General features: G+C 39.9%; 2 protein-coding genes across 2 annotated transcripts; both read left to right on the top strand.

Annotated features, from left to right (window-relative positions):
- The first annotated feature begins 133 nt into the window (after positions 1-133).
- Positions 134-15,743, top strand: si:ch73-40i7.2 (FYN-binding protein 1). The gene is made up of 16 exons (XM_041935941.1): positions 134-245; positions 3,491-4,112; positions 4,881-4,995; positions 5,987-6,042; positions 6,313-6,350; positions 6,727-6,758; positions 8,333-8,465; positions 8,861-9,023; positions 11,661-11,811; positions 12,050-12,066; positions 12,406-12,466; positions 12,681-12,723; positions 13,022-13,184; positions 14,285-14,318; positions 14,724-14,761; positions 14,896-15,743. The coding sequence occupies exons 1-16, from the start codon at positions 243-245 to the stop codon at positions 14,931-14,933; spliced, it is 1,707 nt and encodes a 568-aa protein (XP_041791875.1). The 5' UTR covers positions 134-242; the 3' UTR covers positions 14,934-15,743.
- An 816-nt stretch (positions 15,744-16,559) lies between these two features.
- pex11g (peroxisomal biogenesis factor 11 gamma) lies at positions 16,560-20,439 on the top strand. The gene is made up of 5 exons (XM_041935169.1): positions 16,560-16,667; positions 17,617-17,814; positions 17,994-18,172; positions 18,741-18,809; positions 18,923-20,439. The coding sequence occupies exons 1-5, from the start codon at positions 16,605-16,607 to the stop codon at positions 19,134-19,136; spliced, it is 723 nt and encodes a 240-aa protein (XP_041791103.1). The 5' UTR covers positions 16,560-16,604; the 3' UTR covers positions 19,137-20,439.
- Positions 20,440-20,743: the final 304 nt, after the last annotated feature.

The raw sequence follows: 20,743 nt of genomic DNA, 5'->3' as shown, positions 1-20,743 counted from the left end.
TTACTGTGCATTTTGAAAAACAGAAATGAAACAAACTAACTGGTAGAATGTTAAAGTCTCTCTCCTGTTAATCCCATGTTGTGTCGCTGTCAGTCACCCTGTTGCCCACGTTGAATTACTGAGCATTTCCTCATTTGCACTAAGTTTAGTGTCATGTAGCTGCCTGTACAGTAGCATCAGCCTGGATTTACTGCTGGGTATGGAGCACTTTATCCACCACTAAACCACCACTAAAGGCAAATATGGTAAGAAAATTGTTTTTCTAATCTTATTTAGAAAGGTTTTTTTGAAAATAAAATCAGTGGAGTGATAAAGGACTCCTCCACAGCACCTCTCACACTTCTCTCAATGTGTTGGCTGTTTAGTCCTGGCCATTTCCTCCTCACCACCAAGGTATCTATGAATAACTTGACTGAAAGACCATCAACATCAGTAGATGTTATTGTTACACTACTGCGGGTAAAACCTCTGTCATATATCTAAGCACTCACTGAATCACCTTTTGGGAACTTTCAGCTTGTTTTAAAGTCCTGCACATGAGTGATCTGCAGATCTCTCTGTTAAATGCAGTGAAATGCTGATGTGTTCAGCTGCAGTTGTTCCCTTCAGTATTAACATATTATTTACATTAAAATGGGAAGTTGGATTTGGAAAAACAAAATGCTCATGCTGCCGCTAATGAAAGAAAGCTTTATAGTGCACAGCTATCACTGGTTAATGATTCACAGTATAATCAGCAGTTCTTTACTTTCACTTGCCGCTCTGACTTACTAATTTCAGTTGAATTGCATGTATTGTAATCATTTTTAAATGGAAAAAAGTCAAAGATGGTTTATATTTGGTCTTTAAATTGTAAAGGATCCTGTGTCTGCTCCAGGTTTTTTTCCACAGTAGTGAGTTCAAAGACTAGATCATCAATACTCAACTCAAACCAGATTTGAATTATTGTAATGTCATCAGCAATTGCAATAAATTAGAATGACACAATATGATATATTCATCAGCTACATGAACAATCTGTTTTCTGGAGCAGAGACTGGCTATAGCCTATTATGTGATGAAAGATGAGTTTACCTGAATATATTTAATCAGACTTTATTTGCGTAGCCCCTTTCTAACAGTCCAATTCAAAATACTTCACAAATTACTAACAAGCTGATAGTAAGACAGTCTAAATGTTGTCTTGGTTTTGATATCAACAGAACACATCAATAGTGGTCATCAATATACCAGAAAATTCTGTTTTTTTTTTCAGGCAGCAGAAAATAATGTAAAGAACAAGTCAAATATGAGTTCCGACTGTAATCAAATCATGTTTTATGTAATGGTCATCATTTTGTCATTTAGTTGTACATTGTTGTGCACTGCAGCTGCACAGCTCCAGTCTGTGGCAAGACCTTTTAAAACACCTGTGATCACTTGTCGGCGCCAAAGGAGCTACACACACACACACACTTACACACACACACATATCGATGCACACACACGCTGTCTTTTTGCTGACTGAAAGTGGAAGCCTGTGTGCGTATGTTTTGTGGTGCACAGAAAAGGTTCTTGTCTGTTTCCTTTGTTCCTTGTAACGAGAGAGACGGCTGAGCAGAACTTGCACCTTATTGGTGCAGGAGTTCCAGCGGAGGGCGCCTCCATGGTAACGGCCGCAGGATGCTGGCTGAGGTAGAGAGGTGTGTGGTTGTGAGCACTTCCTGCTCTCCTTCACACCCTCTGTCGCTACTTTAGTTGTTTGAACAATAGATGGTGTGATTCTTTTATTTTCATCACATTTTCATTTTGTCCACATAACAGATATCAAGGCGTACTCATTCATGACAGAATTTGCTTTTATTTCCGCAATGTTTCCCTCCTTGCTGATCATTAACTAAGCACTGCTCTATTTAAACAATTTTCTGACTCCGCCTATTGAAGACAACCAATGATATGAGAAACTATTTCTGCCTGTGGGCTACCGTAGCTCTAATTAAACTCATCTGAACACTTCCCTCCTTTTGTTTGTTTCATTTGTGCAGGCGACAACATTCAAACCCAAAATAATGTCACAGAGAAAAACTGAGAGCTTCGACCCTGACAACATGACTGACACTCATGTCGACGCTAATGAGAGGATTGCTTTCTGCTTCGACTTTTAATCCGTTTAACAGATTTACACTCCCTGGCCACTTCATTAGGAACAAATACAAGTTAATGAAGTCCAGTACAATAGATTTGCCACATATTCTATTTTCAGGAAGGTTATAATGTTCAGTAATAGGTATTGTTAGTGTTGATGTCAGAAAGGTGCTACATCAAATATACGTTTACTTTGACACCACTGCAAACTGCAACTTATCTTTGTAAAAGCAGAATTTGTGGCTGATGTATTGGATTGATTTTATTGCCTAATACGGTGGCCGCTGAGTGTAAATACACTGGTCTTGAGTTCCACTCAGCAGCAAAGCTGAGCACATGCAGTTCAGTGTGTGAGAAGTCACACAGGAAATGACTTCTAGTCCTCCAGATTAACCAAAAATGAAGAGACTTTCGATCACCAGCTGAAAGCAGATGAGTTCAAAAAGCAAAAGTTAAGTACAGTACCATAAAATATAACAAACACAGAAAAAAGAAACAAAACTGGAACAAAACAGAAAAAAGAAAAACATTGAAGTAAAAATTGGATACCAATAAAGACCTGGATGCAAAACATGCATGTTATTGTCATTGTGACCACATGACTAAAATACAAAAGATGAAACAAACCTCTTCACACATCGAAAAACCTCTAGAGGTGTAACTCATGAAATCTCAGGACCCCCCTTAACTGCTTGAAACCTGTTGAAAACTGCTTGGTCCAGCATCATACTGTTCTATATGTTAACCTCTGTGAAATGCAGTTTCAACAACTGTCCATTTGAAGAAGTATCAGCTGAGCCTTAAAAGGAATTCTCTTCATTAAAGAGACTACACTGAGTGAATTATCAATTAGTGCCTTTAATTTGCCACTGTGGGCTGCAGTGTTTGCCACAGCAATCTCTGACCTCATGTTACTTTACATAAAAATGATCCCAACACCAGTGAGGAGGACAGATTTAAAATTTGGAGAAAGAGATTTGGTCCGCTGGTACCAGCAGATACCTTGAGTTATTGTCATCCTACTGTTGTTTCCACGTAAATAGTGTAATTTTAACTACCTGTTTGAACAGTAATACGATTTTAATCTATCATTAGTGATAATTTAATTTGTTTATACACTAATGATCACAGTATCTGAGACAGTATGTTACTGTTCAGGCTGCACAAGTTTTGTCTGCAGCACAGAGTTGAAGGAGACTTGACTGCTCCTGTAAAGATCAAAACAACCAGGAAACGGAGTTGCTGCACGGTGCATTCTCACTCCTGTGTGATTGTGTGCGTAGGGGGCATGCCTTGCTGTGCTGCTAACTTCCTGCTTAGAAACAGAGCTGCTGCAGTTGAGTTTGTTCCTCTGTGTTGTTGTTAGGGGGAGAGCGTGGATGTCAAGGCTCTGAGGGCCAAGTTTAACAGCAAGTCCAGCACCTCGGACACCAGCAGCCGAGACAGCGGCTCCCCGAAATCTCCACGACCCGGGTTTGGGAGGGCAATCCTGCCAGTGACAGAGAGCGATTTGGCCAATCACAGGCTGTCTCCTACGGTTCCTCCTCCTCTGATGGCTGGCCAGGGTCTGATGAGGTCCCCCAGGGTAGAGCCAATGGCAGCCTCCATCCCCTCCAGACCTGTCTCCTACCCTCGACTGCCTCCCAATCCTGGAGTCAGAACCTCCATCCAGCCAGTGGACACCAAGGTCAAACAGACAGGCGAGATGCTACAGAACATAATGCTGAGGCACCAGAGGCCTCCAGGCACCAAACCAGCGCCGGCTCCAGCTCCAGTTCAGGCCCCTGCACCAGGTCCCACCTCCACCCCTCTACCACTCCGACAGCAGCCTCGACAGAGGAGCGCAGGAGATGTGACCCCACTGAGAAGGCCCCTGCCCCCTGAAGGACCTCTGCCTTTGAAACCCAAACGGCCTCCTCATGTCAACCTGGAGCCCTTTATGAGGTTCAACCAAAGACCTGTTCTTCCTGGTCCAAGAAAGCAAGGCGGTGAGTCTCTCAGACTTATTCACTCACAGATTTATCGGACTCAGCTAAGAAATGAGGATAATCTAGACGTTCCAGATGTCTAACCAGAATTCGATGCGTGTATCTCTCTGGCTTAATGTTTGTAAAAGGTTGCTCCTTCCCAGATGAAAAGCAGACAGTCAAGGTTGATTCTGTTTAAGAATAATTAACCTGGCAAAATCATGACAGTGGCTGCTGGGTTTGGGTGATCAGTAAATAGAGCACAAGGACACTTTTGTCTGTTTCCTGCCTGCTAGCATTTGTGCCTTAGAAAAAAAACACAGCTTTCTAGCACAGCTTTCTATAATATACTAGTAACTATATTAACTATGGCTGAATTCCATGTAGCTGCTTCAGTTTCAGGCATATATGTGAGGCATGTTACATTTTCTTTTCAGTCGTACATGTAAAATGCTATTCTTATTGTTTAATTAAAAAAAAGATCAGTAACACTGCTGCATTTTTTACCATTGTTTGCTTGCGCTATCTTTTTTTATATCTCAGAATTGAAACCTTTGATGGAAAGTTAAGTCCATTAAACGGACACATTTTCAAATCTAAATATTCCTGACAGAGCACCAAATAGGAAATGTGGCAAACTGCAGTCGTAAAGCATGGTAGGATAAAACAGAAAAATAAAAATAAAAAGCAGAGCGCTTCAGCCTATTTCTTCGTTCCTTTGTTCTTTGTTATCTGCCTCATTTTGCAGTAAATGTCTGCTTATTAAGGCGTTCTCTCTGGTTCTCCCAGCACCTTCCCCAGGCTCAGCAGGCAGAAAGATGTCTTTACCTGCAGTCATCAATCCTCCAAAACCGCCTCAACGCTCCAACAAACCCAGCAGTCTGCCGCGCCAAGTCGCCTCCATGTGAGTATTTAATCTCACATGATGCTGGCGTTATTCCAGTACCTGCAGTGATGTAACTGCTGAGAGGGCCACGACAGAATCAGATTCGCTTTTCCATCACAGTTGTCATGATGCACAGTAAAGATGGCGGGCAGGGAAAACACTTTTTAAACAGCAACAACTATCATGAGACGAGCATACAAACGTCATGTACTTTAAGGAGAATGAATCATGTCAGAGAATAATTTAGAGTTTTAAAAAATAGTACAAATAAGTCTGTGGGCACATTTTGCAAACTTTTGCATTCAACAGGTGTCAAGTGGTCTAAGATATATGTCACTTAACCGTGATGTTACTGGTTTGAGACCAGAGACTTTCACTACACATCATCTCTTTCTATATATATAGTCACCTGACACACTTTACTTTCACCTATCTAATGAAGGCCAATACAGACACTCACTCTACCAAGTAGTGGTAGAGAGCAAAAACAGATCTAGAAGACAGTAAACACTGGTCTTCACCAGGCCGCAGGAACACAGCTCCAAATGAATGATGATGTAAATTTGCAACTGTTCATCATATCGATTAAAAGGTGACAATAAGTGAGTGTGTTGTGGCTACAACTTGTTTCTGGTGCTCCAAATGGACAGTCTGCTAGTTGTGGTTCAAGAATTCAAAAGCAGAATTTTTACAACTGCCATGATTTTGAAGACAGCGTAGAAAAAGATTAAAATGCACCAGTGAGCATGACAGAGTGAAAACCACTAAAGGAGTGCCGTAATAAACCCTGTCTCCTAAAAATTAACTAACAACTAATTTCCAACAGTAAATATATTTCGAAATAAATGTAATGCTGCCCAGATGATGCAGAGACAGGATTGATCTTTTCAGATTGTCTGATTTATAATTATAATTCAAAATTATAATGATAATGTAAATCTAACTAGATGAGGAAAAAATCATAACTGCTGATTAATGAACAAGCATTGTGTTTGCTTATTGATTGCAGAGACATTGAGGATAACCAGGACACCTATGATGACATTGCAAGCTTTGAGAAGAACGGTAACAATTGCAGCTTGTTTCCTGATGCATCAGCGCAGCTCCTTTTGTTCTTGAAGCTCTTGTTCCTCTGACACATTTTAAGCAATTAAGTAAATCATTATGCCTTATAATCTCCTTGTATTATTATTATTATTATTATTATTATTATTAGTAGTATTAGTAGTAGTAGTAGTAGTAGTATTATTATTATCAAGCTTTTTGCCAGAGAATGTGCCACTTTATCAAATGTAAGTCATTGTTTTCGTGTCTCTATATTGTGTGACTTCACAGAGTCCTGGAGTGACAACAGTTCACAGTGTATGGATGGGGTAAGGACAGAAAACTGAGACTGAAATTTAGCTTACTGTAAAGTAAGACTGACATCTATTTTAAAAGTTCAAAAACCAGGTGGCTTCTCCTGTGAGAACGTACTGCACGCTTCCCTAAAACTAGACACCAAAATTAGAATGAGGTTTAATTCCAGTTTATACTTGTTCATATTTCATATTGGTGGGAGAACTAAGCTCATTTTCAGTGGAGCAGACACTAATTTTACATTCAAATCTCTTCTTTGATTCCTTGATCATTTGATTTTCTTACAATGGATGTCGTTCCCCTGTCATCAAATCCTTCCTGAGTCAGAGGGCTCTCCTCCAGGTTTTCCTTTGTTATTTAAAAGTGCAAATAAAGCATTTTCTCTTGTAGGATGACGAAGATGTGTATGAGTCTATTGATGAGTAAGTACAAACTTTCTGCCTTCACCATTAGACCATTGTGTCTGTTTGTGTTAAGCACTGTATTTGCTAAAAGTAGAAGTGGCTGCAGCCGCATGTTTCTAGCAGCTGTTTCTATTACTTATGTTGGTGCCATTGTTATTTTTACACATGTACTGCTAGCGCCACTGAAGCAGCTACTTTTTTGTTCTGTTTTGTTTTTTTGCATTTAACACAAAGTTCTTCAAATGATCTTTAACTGATCATGCTTGCTTGTTTAGATTTAAAGATATAAAGAATCTGCATCTTGACAGAGTGTAGTTACTGTGTGACTGGACAAAATGTTCGTGTGAAGCAACACAAAAAAATGTGCGATTGCATTTCTTTTCGGCTATAAGTTGTGCTTGTGAATCTACATGTTTCCTGTTGAAGCAGGATATAGTGACAAAACACTGGGGGGGGGGGGCTGTTAAAATGTGGGTTGAAAAAGTGAAAGATGTTTGTAGGATCCTGCAGTTGGTTCAACAGATTACTGTGAAGTGCTGTGGGCGTGCATGTGTAATTCGTTGATTTCTTAGTTAACTGCAAACATAAACCAGTTTCCCAAAGAATCAAAGTAATGGGACAACTGTGAGAAATATATAACAAAATAAAAATGTGAAGTTATTCAAACTCACTTTGAATAAATGAGTCTTTAGCTGCTTTTTAAAGGCGCCAACAGAGACTGCTGAATGTAAGTCTGCAGGAAAAGTGTTCCACGGTGTTGGAGCCAGCACCTCAAAGCCACTATCACCTTTTGCTTTTGCTTGAGCCCGAGGGACGACCAGTCAGCTCTGATCCAAAGACCTAAATGACTCACTGGTGATATAAGGACGGAACAGGGCAGAGATTTACAGAGATTTTCTTAAGGAAGAACATCAAGTGGGTGTTATGTGAGTCGTCCTGCTGGACCTGGTCAACAGCCTTGCAGCAGCATTCATTGTAGAAGGTCCAGAAATGACTTGCTGAGACAGGTGAAAAGGGAATTAAAGCAGTCTTGCTGGGATGATGTAAAAGCAAGAATGATCATCAGTACTTCAAGGTTTGACGCAGCAGACCTGAGTTTGGCAATGTTTCTTAAATGGAATAAACATGTACGGGTCAATGAGTTGATATGTTGACTGCAGTGCATAGTCTGATCGAATATAACACCAAGATTTCTAAGATTTGACTGCACAGCTGGAGAAAGGGACCCAATACACCGAGCAACCGTGGAGGCTATCTGAAGCAATGATGAGGACTTCAGTCAGTGCTGACACTCTTGGTCTTCATCGCCTCTGCTGTACTTTGACTTCAGTTCCAATTAGCTCATGCTAGCAAGCTAAGTTAGCTAACTACTATGTCTAACATGGTAAATATAATACCTGCTAAACATCAGGATGTTACAGGAGCATCGTCAGTATGTTTGCATACTGACATTAGCATTTAGCTCAAAACACAGCAGAGTCATTAGCGTGGCTGCAGATCCTTGTAGAAGCTTGTTATTCATGTTGTAGTTTTAGGCTTTGATGTGAACAACTGTCTGAAAGTCCAAACTCATTTTAAATGCGGCTTTATAGGGACCAGGTGGAGGTAAACCGGGTAAACGCTGAGAAGAAAAACAAAAAAGAAGCAAAGAGGAAACAGGAGCAGGAGAAGAGAGATCAGATGGAGCGTCAGAAAAAAGAAAATGAGTTGAGGAAGAACTTTCAGGTAAGGAACCAAAAACATTTGTCCTCCAAGAAAAAGAACCACGAAAAAACAGGAGTGCTATCAGCAGATTGGATGTTTTCTGACTTCAAACAAGCTAAAAGGCAAAAAGTAAGAATATTGTACTGACTGGACAATAAATAATCTAGTCAAACTTCTTTTAGTTATCAGGGTTAGCTGCAGTAGTGAGCTAACCTGCTGACCTCCTAACTTCATGAATGTTGTGATAAAGAGTCGTATTGTATTTTAGTTGTAGTTCAAACCTTTTTTAAACTCAACTTTGCATCTTAGCTTGCATCCAAAAATAATGAGGTTTGTTGCCCAGTTCATCCTCATTCAAATCCTGTTCTTTTCTGATAATGGTTAACTTTCACCACTTCATTTCTGTCCCTCTGTAGTTGCAAGGGGAGGCGGAGGTTCTTCATACAGCCAGAGTCCGACATGACTGGTATGGGGGAGGAAAACTGGACCTCGGTGTACAACAGGGCGAGAGTGTGGAGATCCTCCGAGTGAAGAATAACCCAGAAGGCAAATGGTTGGCTCGTTCTCTGACTGGAAGCTGTGAGTTTCACTTTGAATTTCATGAAGCGTGCATAGAAAACTTTCCAGTTTTGAATTGTCCTCAGTGCTATTAAGTTCAACCTCTGAGCTAAGCATAAAGCAGCACTTCCAGCAAACTCACTTTCCCATCAACCAATGACCTTAGTTGATATGAAGGCTAGACAACTAAAAGTTATCTGTCTACAGTCTTGGTTGTTGTTATGATTGTGTCTGTCTTTCTTAAATTGAGATATCAATATTTTAAAAGTGAGTTGGGGGATTCCAGACTAGCACTCCTCCCACTTTTCTGGAAATGTCCAGCAGCAGTCTCTGTGTGTGTGTGTGTGTGTGTGTGTGTGTGTGTGTGTGTGTTTGTGTGCACGCGGTATTCATAGGGTAATCATCATGTAGATTAGAATTTTTCCTTGGCTTTGCCTCAATTGTGCGATTAATGTGCCTTGGCAAGCAAGGTGTGTGTGTTTGTGTGTGTGTGTGTGTGCTTGTGTGTGTGTGTGTGTGTTTTGTACTTATGAGGACCAATTTGAGTTTAAAGCTTCAGACTGAAGACATTTTTCTGATTCTTGTTTGGTGAAGGGACTGTGGTTATTTTAAATCAAGATATTGTCTATCACAATATGCAGATGATACACAACTCTATCTGTGAAACAAAAAATCAGCCTCCCAGTGTTATATTGCACTTCCTCAAGTGTTTGATTAATATTTAATTAATGTAAAATGTGTAAGCAATCTAGGGGGACAAGATGTCCCAATACTAGAAACTAATGGACAGGCAGAAGATGATGAAGAAAGCCATAAAGCAAAGCAGAGTAGCATTTTCTCCACTGAGAAAGTGAGGCTGTATAAAGTATTGAGACACTTTTCAAGTTTGATTTAGGTCCCTTCAGTTCATGGTTATATTGGTTTCTCCAGTGAGCTGACTGGCAATGCAGAATGAAAGTATTGCTACTATGGTTACTTCAAGTTAAATATAATTCACCCCCACATTGATTTATATGTGACAGTGGTAATACTGTCAAGTGCAACTCAGAAACCGGTGCTTCACATGCTAACGCTATAAATGTATAATGTACATATGAATAGATATTATATGCTTTCATTTCACGGCTGTTTAATTTTCCATCTACTGAGACATACAAAATGACAATCAATATGACATCAATATCTAAACATGAAAATTATTTTCAGTGGGTTCATATCCATAATGTGATAATATTGATTATCATCAGTGGTGGCTGGTGATGAAATATGGTGGGTGGGCTATCAAATGCATAATACTGCTAAAATAGTTAACATGGCTGCAAAAGCAACATCACCTATGATACACACAGTTACATCAATTACAGGTACACTATACTTTTTTAGTGCTCTACATCAACAGTCTCTCTCTCTCTCTCTCGCACACACATTCTCTCTACACCCTCTCTCTCTCACACACCCTCTCTTTCTCTCTCTCTCTCTCTCTCTCACACACACACACACACACACACACACGCACACACACACACAGATGCACGCTACAAAACGTGTTCCAACTGCACCGACTGCCCACAGATATCCTGCTGCAGCTGTTTTATTACAGCTGTTTGTCGACATGTAGTGCCAAAAACGCCTTCAGTACAACAGATAACCTCAGCAACAACGTGTCACAGCCCTTTAGCAGGTCTACATGGGCCTACTTTATTTGAAAAGAAGCTCACACACACGGCCTTTCTGGGATGCCGAAAATGTTAATCACCATGTCTGGTAACTTGTGGATGAAGTCCCTCTCGATAGACAGCATGACAAGTGCATTCAATCTGTCCTGCCCCATCGTACTTTCTGAGAAACAATTTAATTCTCTTGAGCGTACTGAAACACCTCTCTGACTCTGCCAATGTCATCACAGTTGTGATGGCTATTTGTGTTAATTTTAGAGTCTCAGAAAAAGTGCTCTGAAGGTTGTTCTCCGTCAGCATCTTCAAAAGTGACAAAGCGGACTTTAACCCCCGAACTCCGCGTTACTGTACATCACAATCAGCTCACCTTTCAATTTCTCTTCACATTGTTTGGCCAATGTGATGCCAGTCTCTTAACTTCCAGCTTTTCCTCCAAAGACATTGAGGAAAATGGACAAGAAAGCAAATAATCCACCTTGTTCATGCCAACGCCCACCATAGCTGAACTTTTTCTCCCTCCTTCCCAACCCTGGCACAGATAGCAGCCCCACTGCGTTAACTCCCTGCTGTTGGTCAAAAGTCAGAGGACTGTGGGCTGACTGAAGTTAGCCCAAATGATCAGTAAATTGTGACATGACACCTGTCAATCACTTACAAGAATGAAATGAATGAAAGCGGGCTGTACGTGCTGGGGCTGTAAAAAATAAGCCCATTTAGAGAAATTCTATGTTTTTCTTTTGACTTATTGGTGCTGTTGCTACCTTTGGTTTCACCTAAATTCTAAACAATCGGTTGTAAGTTATTTAAAAAATAATTTTCTCATCTTTTGTGTGCTAACTTGGGAGGGCTTAGCCCTGTTAGCCCATTTATACCAGCGTCCCTGATTATCATTCTGTGCATTAGATGGGTTTGCGTTGACTCACACACTGAATTGTCACAATAAAGTCAGAGTACATCACCTTGATGTTGTGTTAACTTGCAGATGGATACATCAGTAACACATGTGTGGATGTTGACTATGAGGCAGTGAAGCGCAAGTTGCTCCAGAACAGAAAAATAGACTTATCACCGTTGCCTCCACCACCTCCAGACCCCCCACAGATGATAAATGTGCAGTCCAATCACAGAGACAGGTAGAGTGGATCATGTTAATCCCCTGTTTTTTTTTTTCTTGCGATATTGTAAGAAAAATGTTTTAATGCCCTTGAACCTTACAGAGGGTTTTTAAGTAATTTTTAGCATGTTTTTTAACAAGTGATTAGCTTCTCTGTTATTCCACCTGTCGACTCACCAACTTGGTTGGTTGCAATGCCTTCACAGTTTCTCCTACGTCTGTTCCAACTAACATGTTGTGTTTCCTCTAATCTGCAGCATGCTTGAAGATGACGGTAAGTGACAATACACCACACGTAAACAGTGACAGACAATAGGGAAAATCTCATCGTTTTTTAATTTAACTCATTGCTCAAACTCATAGCTCATTAAAGTTCAGTAGGACAACTTGAAGAATAACAAAGAGGACCAACCTGATTTTAGTAATCGACCTGGCTAGCTCATACTGCAGAACATTAGTTAGTTGTGCTTTATTTTCTCCTTCTTTTTTATTTCTAAATGTTTTGAAAAGTTTTTGTTTGTTTCAAAAGGTATGTTAGTGATTGCTACCTATTTATGAGAAGACACGATCGTTTTAGTTTTGGTTTTACTGTACTGTATTTTTTTCTCCTCAGATGACTATGATGATGTTCAACCACTGACTGAGGATTTCCCCCCACCACCGCCTGAAATCAGGTATCTATCGCATCTGCTTCCCTGAAAGGGAACAGGAAATTAGATCTTGAGATTAACAAGTCAGTGGAGCTCTACCATCAATCCATCAATGTAACGTAAAGCTTTATTTATGTCGATCTAGTAAGTTTTTTTTTTTTTTATTCGTCTGTGGGAGAAAATCTGTGAAAACGTACGTACGCTGTTTCATTAACTTTTGAATCATCACCTCTTTCAGCATAGATCCCAAAATGGAGAAGGACCTAAGAAAAAAGTTTAAGGTAAACTGTTTTCACAGTTTTACACCAGATTATTTGCTTTTAGTGGTAGCTAAAGCAGAGTGTCATCAGCATAGCAGTGAAAAGAGATCTTTATTTTGAATGTTTATTATATCTACCTGGATTGTTTGTCCAAAGAGAGAAACGAATAGAAAGACAAGAGCAGGATGGGTCCCTGAGGAATTTCACATACACCCCACAATGAGGAGAAGCATTATTTTCCACTTCATGCTTATAATATAAACTACATATAAATACTGAAATCTGATGCAAGTGGGTCACTGTTACTGTGTTTTCCCAGTATGAGGGGCCTCTCAAGGTGCTGCACACCATGATGGTGAATCCTAACAGCATCATAAAGAAGCCAGGAGGGAAGGATCTGCCCGTGGCTCAGGGAGACATCCTGGACGTCATCCAGTTCACCAACAGCAAAAAAGCTCTGTGTCGCAACCGGTTTGGAAGATGTATGTAAACACTGCCCTTCCCTCTTTGACTGTAGTTCATTTTAATCTGCAGCACTTGACACATGAGCAGCTTGCAGAGGAGGTGGCTTTACGATAAGAGTAAGAGTTGACTGGTGTAACGGTATAAGGTTTACTCAGTGGGTTGGCCTGTCAGAGCGTAAATAAGCAAAACACTGACAGCTGTGGCATGGTTTGCCTTGAGGGATATTGAATTATTATAGCAAAGAACTTTGTTAAAAGGAAGTAGTGTGATTCACACTAACTACATTTCATCACAGAAGTTAACTTTAGTTTCTCATGTGGACCGCTCTCGAGCGCTCTCAGGTCTGTCCAGTCCCACGTAGCAGCTCTGCCGGCTGACGTGTCTCTTTGCCTCATCTGGTGCTCTCAGGTATTTTCAGACATCTTGGATCTCACTTACCGACTTCAGTTTGAGCCAGTGAACATTTTCACAGCACAACCACTTAGTTGTGCAGGAGACACGGTGGCAGCTCTGACAGAATTTGTCACAGATCTAATCTAATCTAAACTTCGATCAAGTTAGAAATGAAGGCATTGAGACTTGGGCAGAGTCTTCTTCCTTTAAAGTCAGCTGGTTGTCTTCAGCATTATAATAATATAAATGTGTTAACAGTATCAACTTGTCTCTTTGTGTGATTATTGATTTTGAGGAAGACTGGTGTGTAATTAATTTGCACTTGTCTAGTTTTTAATCATAACTTTTGGACTAGCAGTGGGCCTTTTTGTTGTTGTTGTTGTTCTTTCCTACCCTTGAATCAGAAGCATGCACTTTGTGGCTGTACTAGATATTTGAAAATCCACCAGCCTCACCTCCTGATCATGCCATGACTAATACTTTGTTGAAATTATGTAGAAATATATTTTGAGAACAAACATGTATTGCTATTCAATGCAACACAACCGCGATCGCCATCTGCTGCAGCAGGATGCTTCTAAAAATGACTTCTTGTCCAGCATGAAGGGTTTACAGTGAGTCGTGTTTGTTAGATGGTAACCAAATCAAGGGAAATGTTTTTTTTATTTTACAAATTCAGAGTGACTGTTTTACATAGAGGTCTCTCTTGTCCCACCTCTCACAGATGGTTATGTGTCCAGATCTCTTCTACTTCCAATGTAAGTGAATCTTCATCAGTTTATAAATGTTTCATCATGAGCATTACTTTAATTTAGTTTCATTATACGATAAACAAATAGTGATGAGTTGACTTTCTGTAAATACATTTTATTTGTATGGTAACAGCTCATCTTTGACTATGACTGTTTAACAGCGTTTTGCTGTAGCTGTTGTTTTTGATAGTGTACTTTAAATTAGTGATATATATTACGTGCACATATTATGTACACACATATACTATATTGTATATTACACTGCATGATGATATGCTTTTACCAGATCTGTACTCATCTTTCCATTTCATCCATGCTTAAATATAAAATTCAATTTTGACTTCATTTTAGCAAGCTCCAGGTCTAGTTTTTGCACACAAATATCAATAGACATCTTATCTACCTTTGCAGGGAAGGAGACATTTATGACGATGTTGACTATGGAGGCGGTGAGTTATCTTTGCATCTTCATGTTCTGTAATAAATGCCGTGCAAACTGTGCTACTGTCGTTTGCAGTGGAATCTGTAACATTCAGATCTATTTTTTTAAGAAAATTTTGTTTTTGTTTCTTTTTTATTTCAGACATCTACGACAACGACTCTCCACACACTGATTATTAAAACATGTCAAACTAAACACCCAGACACACACACTGAGAGAGAGAGAAAGAGAGAAAAGAAACAAACTATATGAAAATTAAAAGGTGAAAACTGAAGCTGTATAAAACTATATAACTCCACCCAGATACACATTTTTGCTTTATTTGACTCCAACTGTTGCCTTTAGTTAAACTGCACAGCCAGGCTTCCTGTTACAACTGAGATGTAACAGACAGCAGCTGTTTGGCTCACAAACTAAAACGATGGGCGGATACACACACACACACACACACATATACTGTACATGTCCTGTGCTAAAAATAACAAACTAAATCTCCATCATTGCATTGTTTGTCAAACTGCTTGTATAGAAAATGAATACACTATTACTGTAGCTTTGTGTTTTGCTCGACCTCTGAGATAATGTAAATGAATAAACTGTTTTTCTGATAATTGTGTCCCAATTAATGAACTCTTCTTTCTATTCAATACTAAAGAAATGTGCTTAATCCCTGGAAGTGTTATGTTTAGTAAAATGGAGGAGGAATGTGAACTCTACATATCTGCTGATGATGGAGCCCTGTGGAAATGAGGCAGAAGAAATTAATCAGGAAAATATATTCAGAATATCTTAGGAATGCATTAAAATCACTGTGAGCTTAACAACACGACAACACTATAAGTCAAGAACTGAAATAAGTACAGCTGGGCTTTTGAAGCTAAATTCATTAAGTCTTTGACAGCATAATTAGCATAACAAGATGTCAGTTTTCCGTTCGTAAGAAAAGGAGAAAACATGTCTCAATAATATATCATCAATAATCTTATTTTCACTTATTTCACTGTGTGTAATGCTGTTGTTGCACTGCAATTTCCCAGCTTGGGATAAATAAAGTATATCTATCTATCTATCTGTCTATCTGTCTATCTATCTATCTATCTATCTATCTATCTATATATATATATTTCTCCATGTTACAAAATATGTACAGCTGTGTCATATGTTCATGCATGTCATTAGAGCACATATAGTCTGGTCCATACCAGACCCTTAAATGCACTCGGTCATCTCTTCTGTCGGCTGGGCTTTGGAGACAGAAGTGCCTCTTTCCCCAAAGGCCTTTGGGTCAGAAGAAGGAGGAGAGTTCTCAAGGTCGCATTCTGGTGAGTCCGGCCACAGTCAGGTTGAATGGCCCAGGGTTAAAAATAAATATAAGAATAAGAAGGCTATAGAATATAATATATCTAAGTGTAATCTATTTTATACATATGTTGTAAGGCAGTTTCACACAATCAAAATACTGGTACAAAAACACTGGAGCAAGGAAATCAAAGTTTTTCACAACCTGCAGAAAGAAACTGTACTAAATATAGTAGACTAAATAAATTAGACTGCCAGCAAGCATTATTCTCTATTATACTTTTACTGTGTTTGTTGAAAAACATCAGCCAGTGTTATTGAAGTAGAAACACTGATGCCACACTGAGGAGGGCAGCAGTGCGCCATCGGTACATCGAGTCCACGAAGAAGAAGAAGAAGAAGAAGAAGAAGAAGAAGAAGAAGAAGAAGAAGAAGAAGAAGAAGAAGTTCCGTTGAATCGGTGATCGTTTACTTGAGTCTGGGAGACTTCCTGTTTCAAAGTCCAGCTAAAGACTTGTGTTGTTGTGAGAGTGTCCGAGCAGCTGACAGATATGCAGCAGTCTGTGGAGTCTCTGGTGCGACTGCTGGAGTCATACAGAGGAAGAGATAAAGTTGTAAGTACTGCTGTAGTTTCTATGTTCCAGCTTCAGTGTGTGTGTAGTTTCAGCATGGCCTCAGTTCAGCGTTTACTGCCAGCTGCATGGGGCTACATCTACACTGTTAACCATCAATGAAGTGTTCAGATGCACCTTATAAACCCATAAGACGTGGGGACTCATGAGAGAGGGCAGCTGAAATGTAAATACTAGATATAAGTGAAGTAAATGTGATGTTTTCTTGTTCCTGTATTAATGGGCTGTGTGACAAATAGTCCATTAATCACTATCACTAATCATCTACTTTGATAATAAATGAATTATTTTGGTCGTTTCTCAAATTCAAAATGCCAAACACGGTCTGGCTTATTTAATTGTTACAAGCTGCTCCTTTTTCTTGTGTTACATCCTGGTGAACTGAATATGTTTCGGTCTTTGGGAAGGTGTGTTTGGAAATAGTGCTCATTCAATCGTTTCTGATTATTTTATTGAACAGTTAACTGAGAAAATGATGAATTGATAAAGAAAATGACAGGAAAAATTCTCACTTTACCATCCATCGGGTACTTGATTGTTAATAAAGAACTTTGTCAAACTTGGCCACGCAAACTGTTCTAGTTCACTTCTTATAAATGATCTATAAACCATTATTAAATGCTATTAGTCACAACATATAACCCAGTCAAAAAGGGTGCATTATTAGATATGATACATAGTAGTGATAGATATCTAAAATACTAGCAATATAGTAACATGTTGCAGAATTGATGTATTTAATTATTATTAACATACAAACAAATGAACACCCCCCTACACTGTGCAGAATTATGGTAGCCTTAATATAGGTACAATTATTCCACAAAATACAAAAAAAAAAAATTGCTTTACTACGTTCCTGAGAGAAAAGTCTTCTCTTTGATAAACTGAACGCACCACCAGTGTTTTCCTCCTCTGTTTGTCTGTTCAGATCAGGACGGTCTGTTATGGCTCCCAGCTGGTTGGAGGAGTTCTTTCCCGGAAGGCGGAAACAGACGTTTCATCCCAGCGGCTCGGGAAAAGTCTGCTGCTGTTTTCTGCTCAGCTCAGCCACTGCCGGACGGTGCTGAGGCTGTTTGATGATCTGTCCATGCTGGCTTACTCCCACAGCTATGGGACGGGTGCTCAGGTGAGCCACACGACAAGTATTCAGTATTCAGTCGGGGAGGGATGGATTAGCTTGATAAAAAGGGTTCTCTGTCCATCTTCTCAGCAAAATGGGCACCAGTTGTTGTCTTGGGTAGCAGAATTTGAACACCTCTTAGACTGATTATTTTGTTAGCAATGTATGTTGCCTGTCTTTCGCAGGAGGAGGACGCAGGCGTGCGCTGGATATCGGTGCTGACCAACATGGCTGACCAGCTCTACTACCCCTGCGAACACATTGCGTGGGCTGCTGACGCTGAGCTCATCAAAGTGAAGTCTGATAAGTGGTGGCTGTTCTGCACAGTGCTGTGGGGAACCTCGCTGCTGCTGGGAATACTCAGGTCTGAGATCAGCTGAAATCACGGGACTGAATTGGCTGACATAAAGTTAATGGAGTGTCGAAGTGAAAAATGTCACATGATGATTCAAATGTTTACGGAATTCATTCATAGTTGCTACACTGAATTTTAGGATAAATTCTATATCTATCTGAAGGCAACAGCTGGATCCTTCTAACAGGTATTTCCTGTGTAGACAAAGCCTGATATATCTTTGTCCTCTGTGCAACAGAGCTCCATTGTTGTCCAAAAATTATGAAAAAGACAATGATGGGACAAACTGTTGCACTGCGTGACATGTTCCTTCCTTACTATGAACATGGGCACTGTAGCTGCCCTGCTGCTGTAAATACTCATAAAGCACCAAATGTGTATTAATCCACAGCTGAAAATGGTCCCCTATAGATACAGCAATTACTACACTTAAAAATGGCAGTGCCCAGCCTAGCTTCAGGAAATTACTGAGCCTTTTTTTTTAGAAATGTAACTTTATATTTGTGACCTGTTAACTTAACCATTTAAAACACTGTCAGTTGCAGTTGAAGTGTCATGGGAATCTTTTGCTCTTCAGATCACTTCGAGTTCTGCTGATACTGAAGAAGAAGCTGAAGAGACACGAGAGGGACGCAGGTGGCAGCAGGTGCTGTGTCTACAGTTTTCTTAGCGGTTCAAGAGAGATTCTTGTTCTGTGAGACATTGCTCTGTAATGGAGAACTACATGTCCTGATAAACCAGCGTGTGTTTCTCCTGCAGTCGCTCTCAGCTCCGCAGACAGATGCGAGGGGAGGTTCTCTCTGTCCTCGGCAGCATGGCTGACCTCAGTAATGCCATTCATTGGATGCCGCCGGGCTTCCTGTGGGCGGGACGATTCCCTAACTGGCTGGTTGGGCTGATGGGCACTGTCTCGTCTCTGATTGGTTTGATCCAGATGAGCGCAGGCAACAGCGACGGGACAGACAGCAGATAGTCTTCACCTCACAGTGAGGCACAGATCAGATGCTGTGATGACTGAACGAATGATGTTTATTGGTGGAAAATGCCAAGTGAAAGGATGTGAGGCAGATCTTTAATGTGATCGGACTTCAGTCAGACTGTCCGTGGAGATTCATTCAAGTTATTTTAGTGAGTAAAATGTAGACGACTTTTAGCCAATCATTCAAGTGATTGTGACTGAAAAAAGCAATGAAACATCTTCAGTTCCATTGGATTTTGAAACTTTTGGATATTTCAATCATCAGACAGTAACAGGCAGTATTTGATGATAAGATCAATCAATCAAATCTTCTTTTAATTGCTCTTTTAATTGCTCAGCTAACAGCTGCAGCATCACAGTCTCACACACGTGAAATGTATTGAGAGTTTATGTGCCATTACATGAATGATGAAAGTATTTACTGCACATGGCAAGTTAGCACAGTGTAGTGGTTTTCAGAAAGCAGAAGAAGAACAAGAGCGTTCTAATGACATGTTTTAATTGGAGGCAGGTCTTGAGGTATATCATCTCTCTATTTAGCACATAATGCCTTCTGCCTTTTGTTCTCTGAGGCTGTTTTATTGCAGTCAAGTTCCCAAAAACAACAACTTTGGCTGAGACCACAACTGCTGCACCCTTCTTTGTCGGTATGCAAAGTGGTCTGTGACTAAACTGTACCTGACAGGAGACAGTTGATTCTTGCAACAGCCACTATATTTAAGAGTAGGTTTAAGTGCAGAGGAGACACACAGGGACACTTAACCTCCACCTGCTCAGGTCAATGCACAAGTAGCTGAAACAGGGATGGTCATGGTTGTGTTTAGAAATTAAAGCTGTGTCGTGATTTTAAGAGAAATACAGTGACACTGTGGAAACACTGTTCAATTGTTGCCTTAAATACACACTCCCTTACACACAATTTTCATATACAGTGATTCATAAACAGTGAATTCATTATTACACCTTTTATAGATATTTTTGAGTGCCCTACTAGGGTCACTCAAGGGAAAAAATATTTCTGTCACATTATGTTTAAAGACCAACTTAGTGTTAAAGAACGTAATGTCCTCAAGCTCACTACATCAACTGATTTTGCTCATAGGTTCCCCAAGCTTTGAAGATGTGCATACTAGTGAAACTAGCAGCAAAAATAGATTTGCATTAAAGAATAAGTCGAAAACAATGAATAAGTCTTACTGTATATGGAAACAGTCAGTGTTGGTGTCAGAAGCTGTTTTCAATGTAAATTGAATGTGAAGTTATTTTAGACGATATAAACGAATGAAATATTAAAATAAATTGCATTGTCTATCAGCTCTTGGATCATTTGATTGACGTTCGATTGAGCAGGTCTGAAAGGTTCCACATGACGTGTGACTGTTGCCTTCATGTCCTGACGGATGGATCGTAATTGGGAAAAGCCCCTTGAGCTCAAACAATCAATTTCATGTCCAGGTATAGCTTGTCTATTAAATATGAGGTTTGTCTGTAAGTCAGGATTTTAAAATGTGTTATAACTCCATAGATCCTGTGGTTAAGTCGTGTGTAAGATCAGCAGAATAAGCAAAGACGCTGAGGACTCTGTGACGCTACAAGAGCAC

This window comes from Chelmon rostratus, chromosome 4, assembly GCF_017976325.1.
Source record: "Chelmon rostratus isolate fCheRos1 chromosome 4, fCheRos1.pri, whole genome shotgun sequence".
Classification (NCBI taxonomy): domain Eukaryota; kingdom Metazoa; phylum Chordata; class Actinopteri; order Chaetodontiformes; family Chaetodontidae; genus Chelmon; species Chelmon rostratus.
Note: the sequence above shows the minus strand (reverse complement) of the source record. Positions and strands in the feature narration are given on the sequence as shown.

What these genes read in the sequence shown, in the direction of transcription:
- si:ch73-40i7.2 (XM_041935941.1), top strand. An exon ending in TGGTCCAAGAAAGCAAGGCG is followed by an intron (nt 4,113 to 4,880) that starts GTGAGTCTCTCA and finishes TGGTTCTCCCAG; the next exon opens with CACCTTCCCCAGGCTCAGCA. An exon ending in CGATGTTGACTATGGAGGCG is followed by an intron (nt 14,762 to 14,895) that starts GTGAGTTATCTT and finishes TTTTTATTTCAG; the next exon opens with ACATCTACGACAACGACTCT.
- pex11g (XM_041935169.1), top strand. Translation starts at nt 16,605, where the DNA reads ATGCAGCAGTCTGTGGAGTCTCTGGTGCGACTGCTGGAGTCATACAGA. An exon ending in ACAGAGGAAGAGATAAAGTT is followed by an intron (nt 16,668 to 17,616) that starts GTAAGTACTGCT and finishes TTGTCTGTTCAG; the next exon opens with ATCAGGACGGTCTGTTATGG. An exon ending in AGGGACGCAGGTGGCAGCAG is followed by an intron (nt 18,810 to 18,922) that starts GTGCTGTGTCTA and finishes TTTCTCCTGCAG; the next exon opens with TCGCTCTCAGCTCCGCAGAC.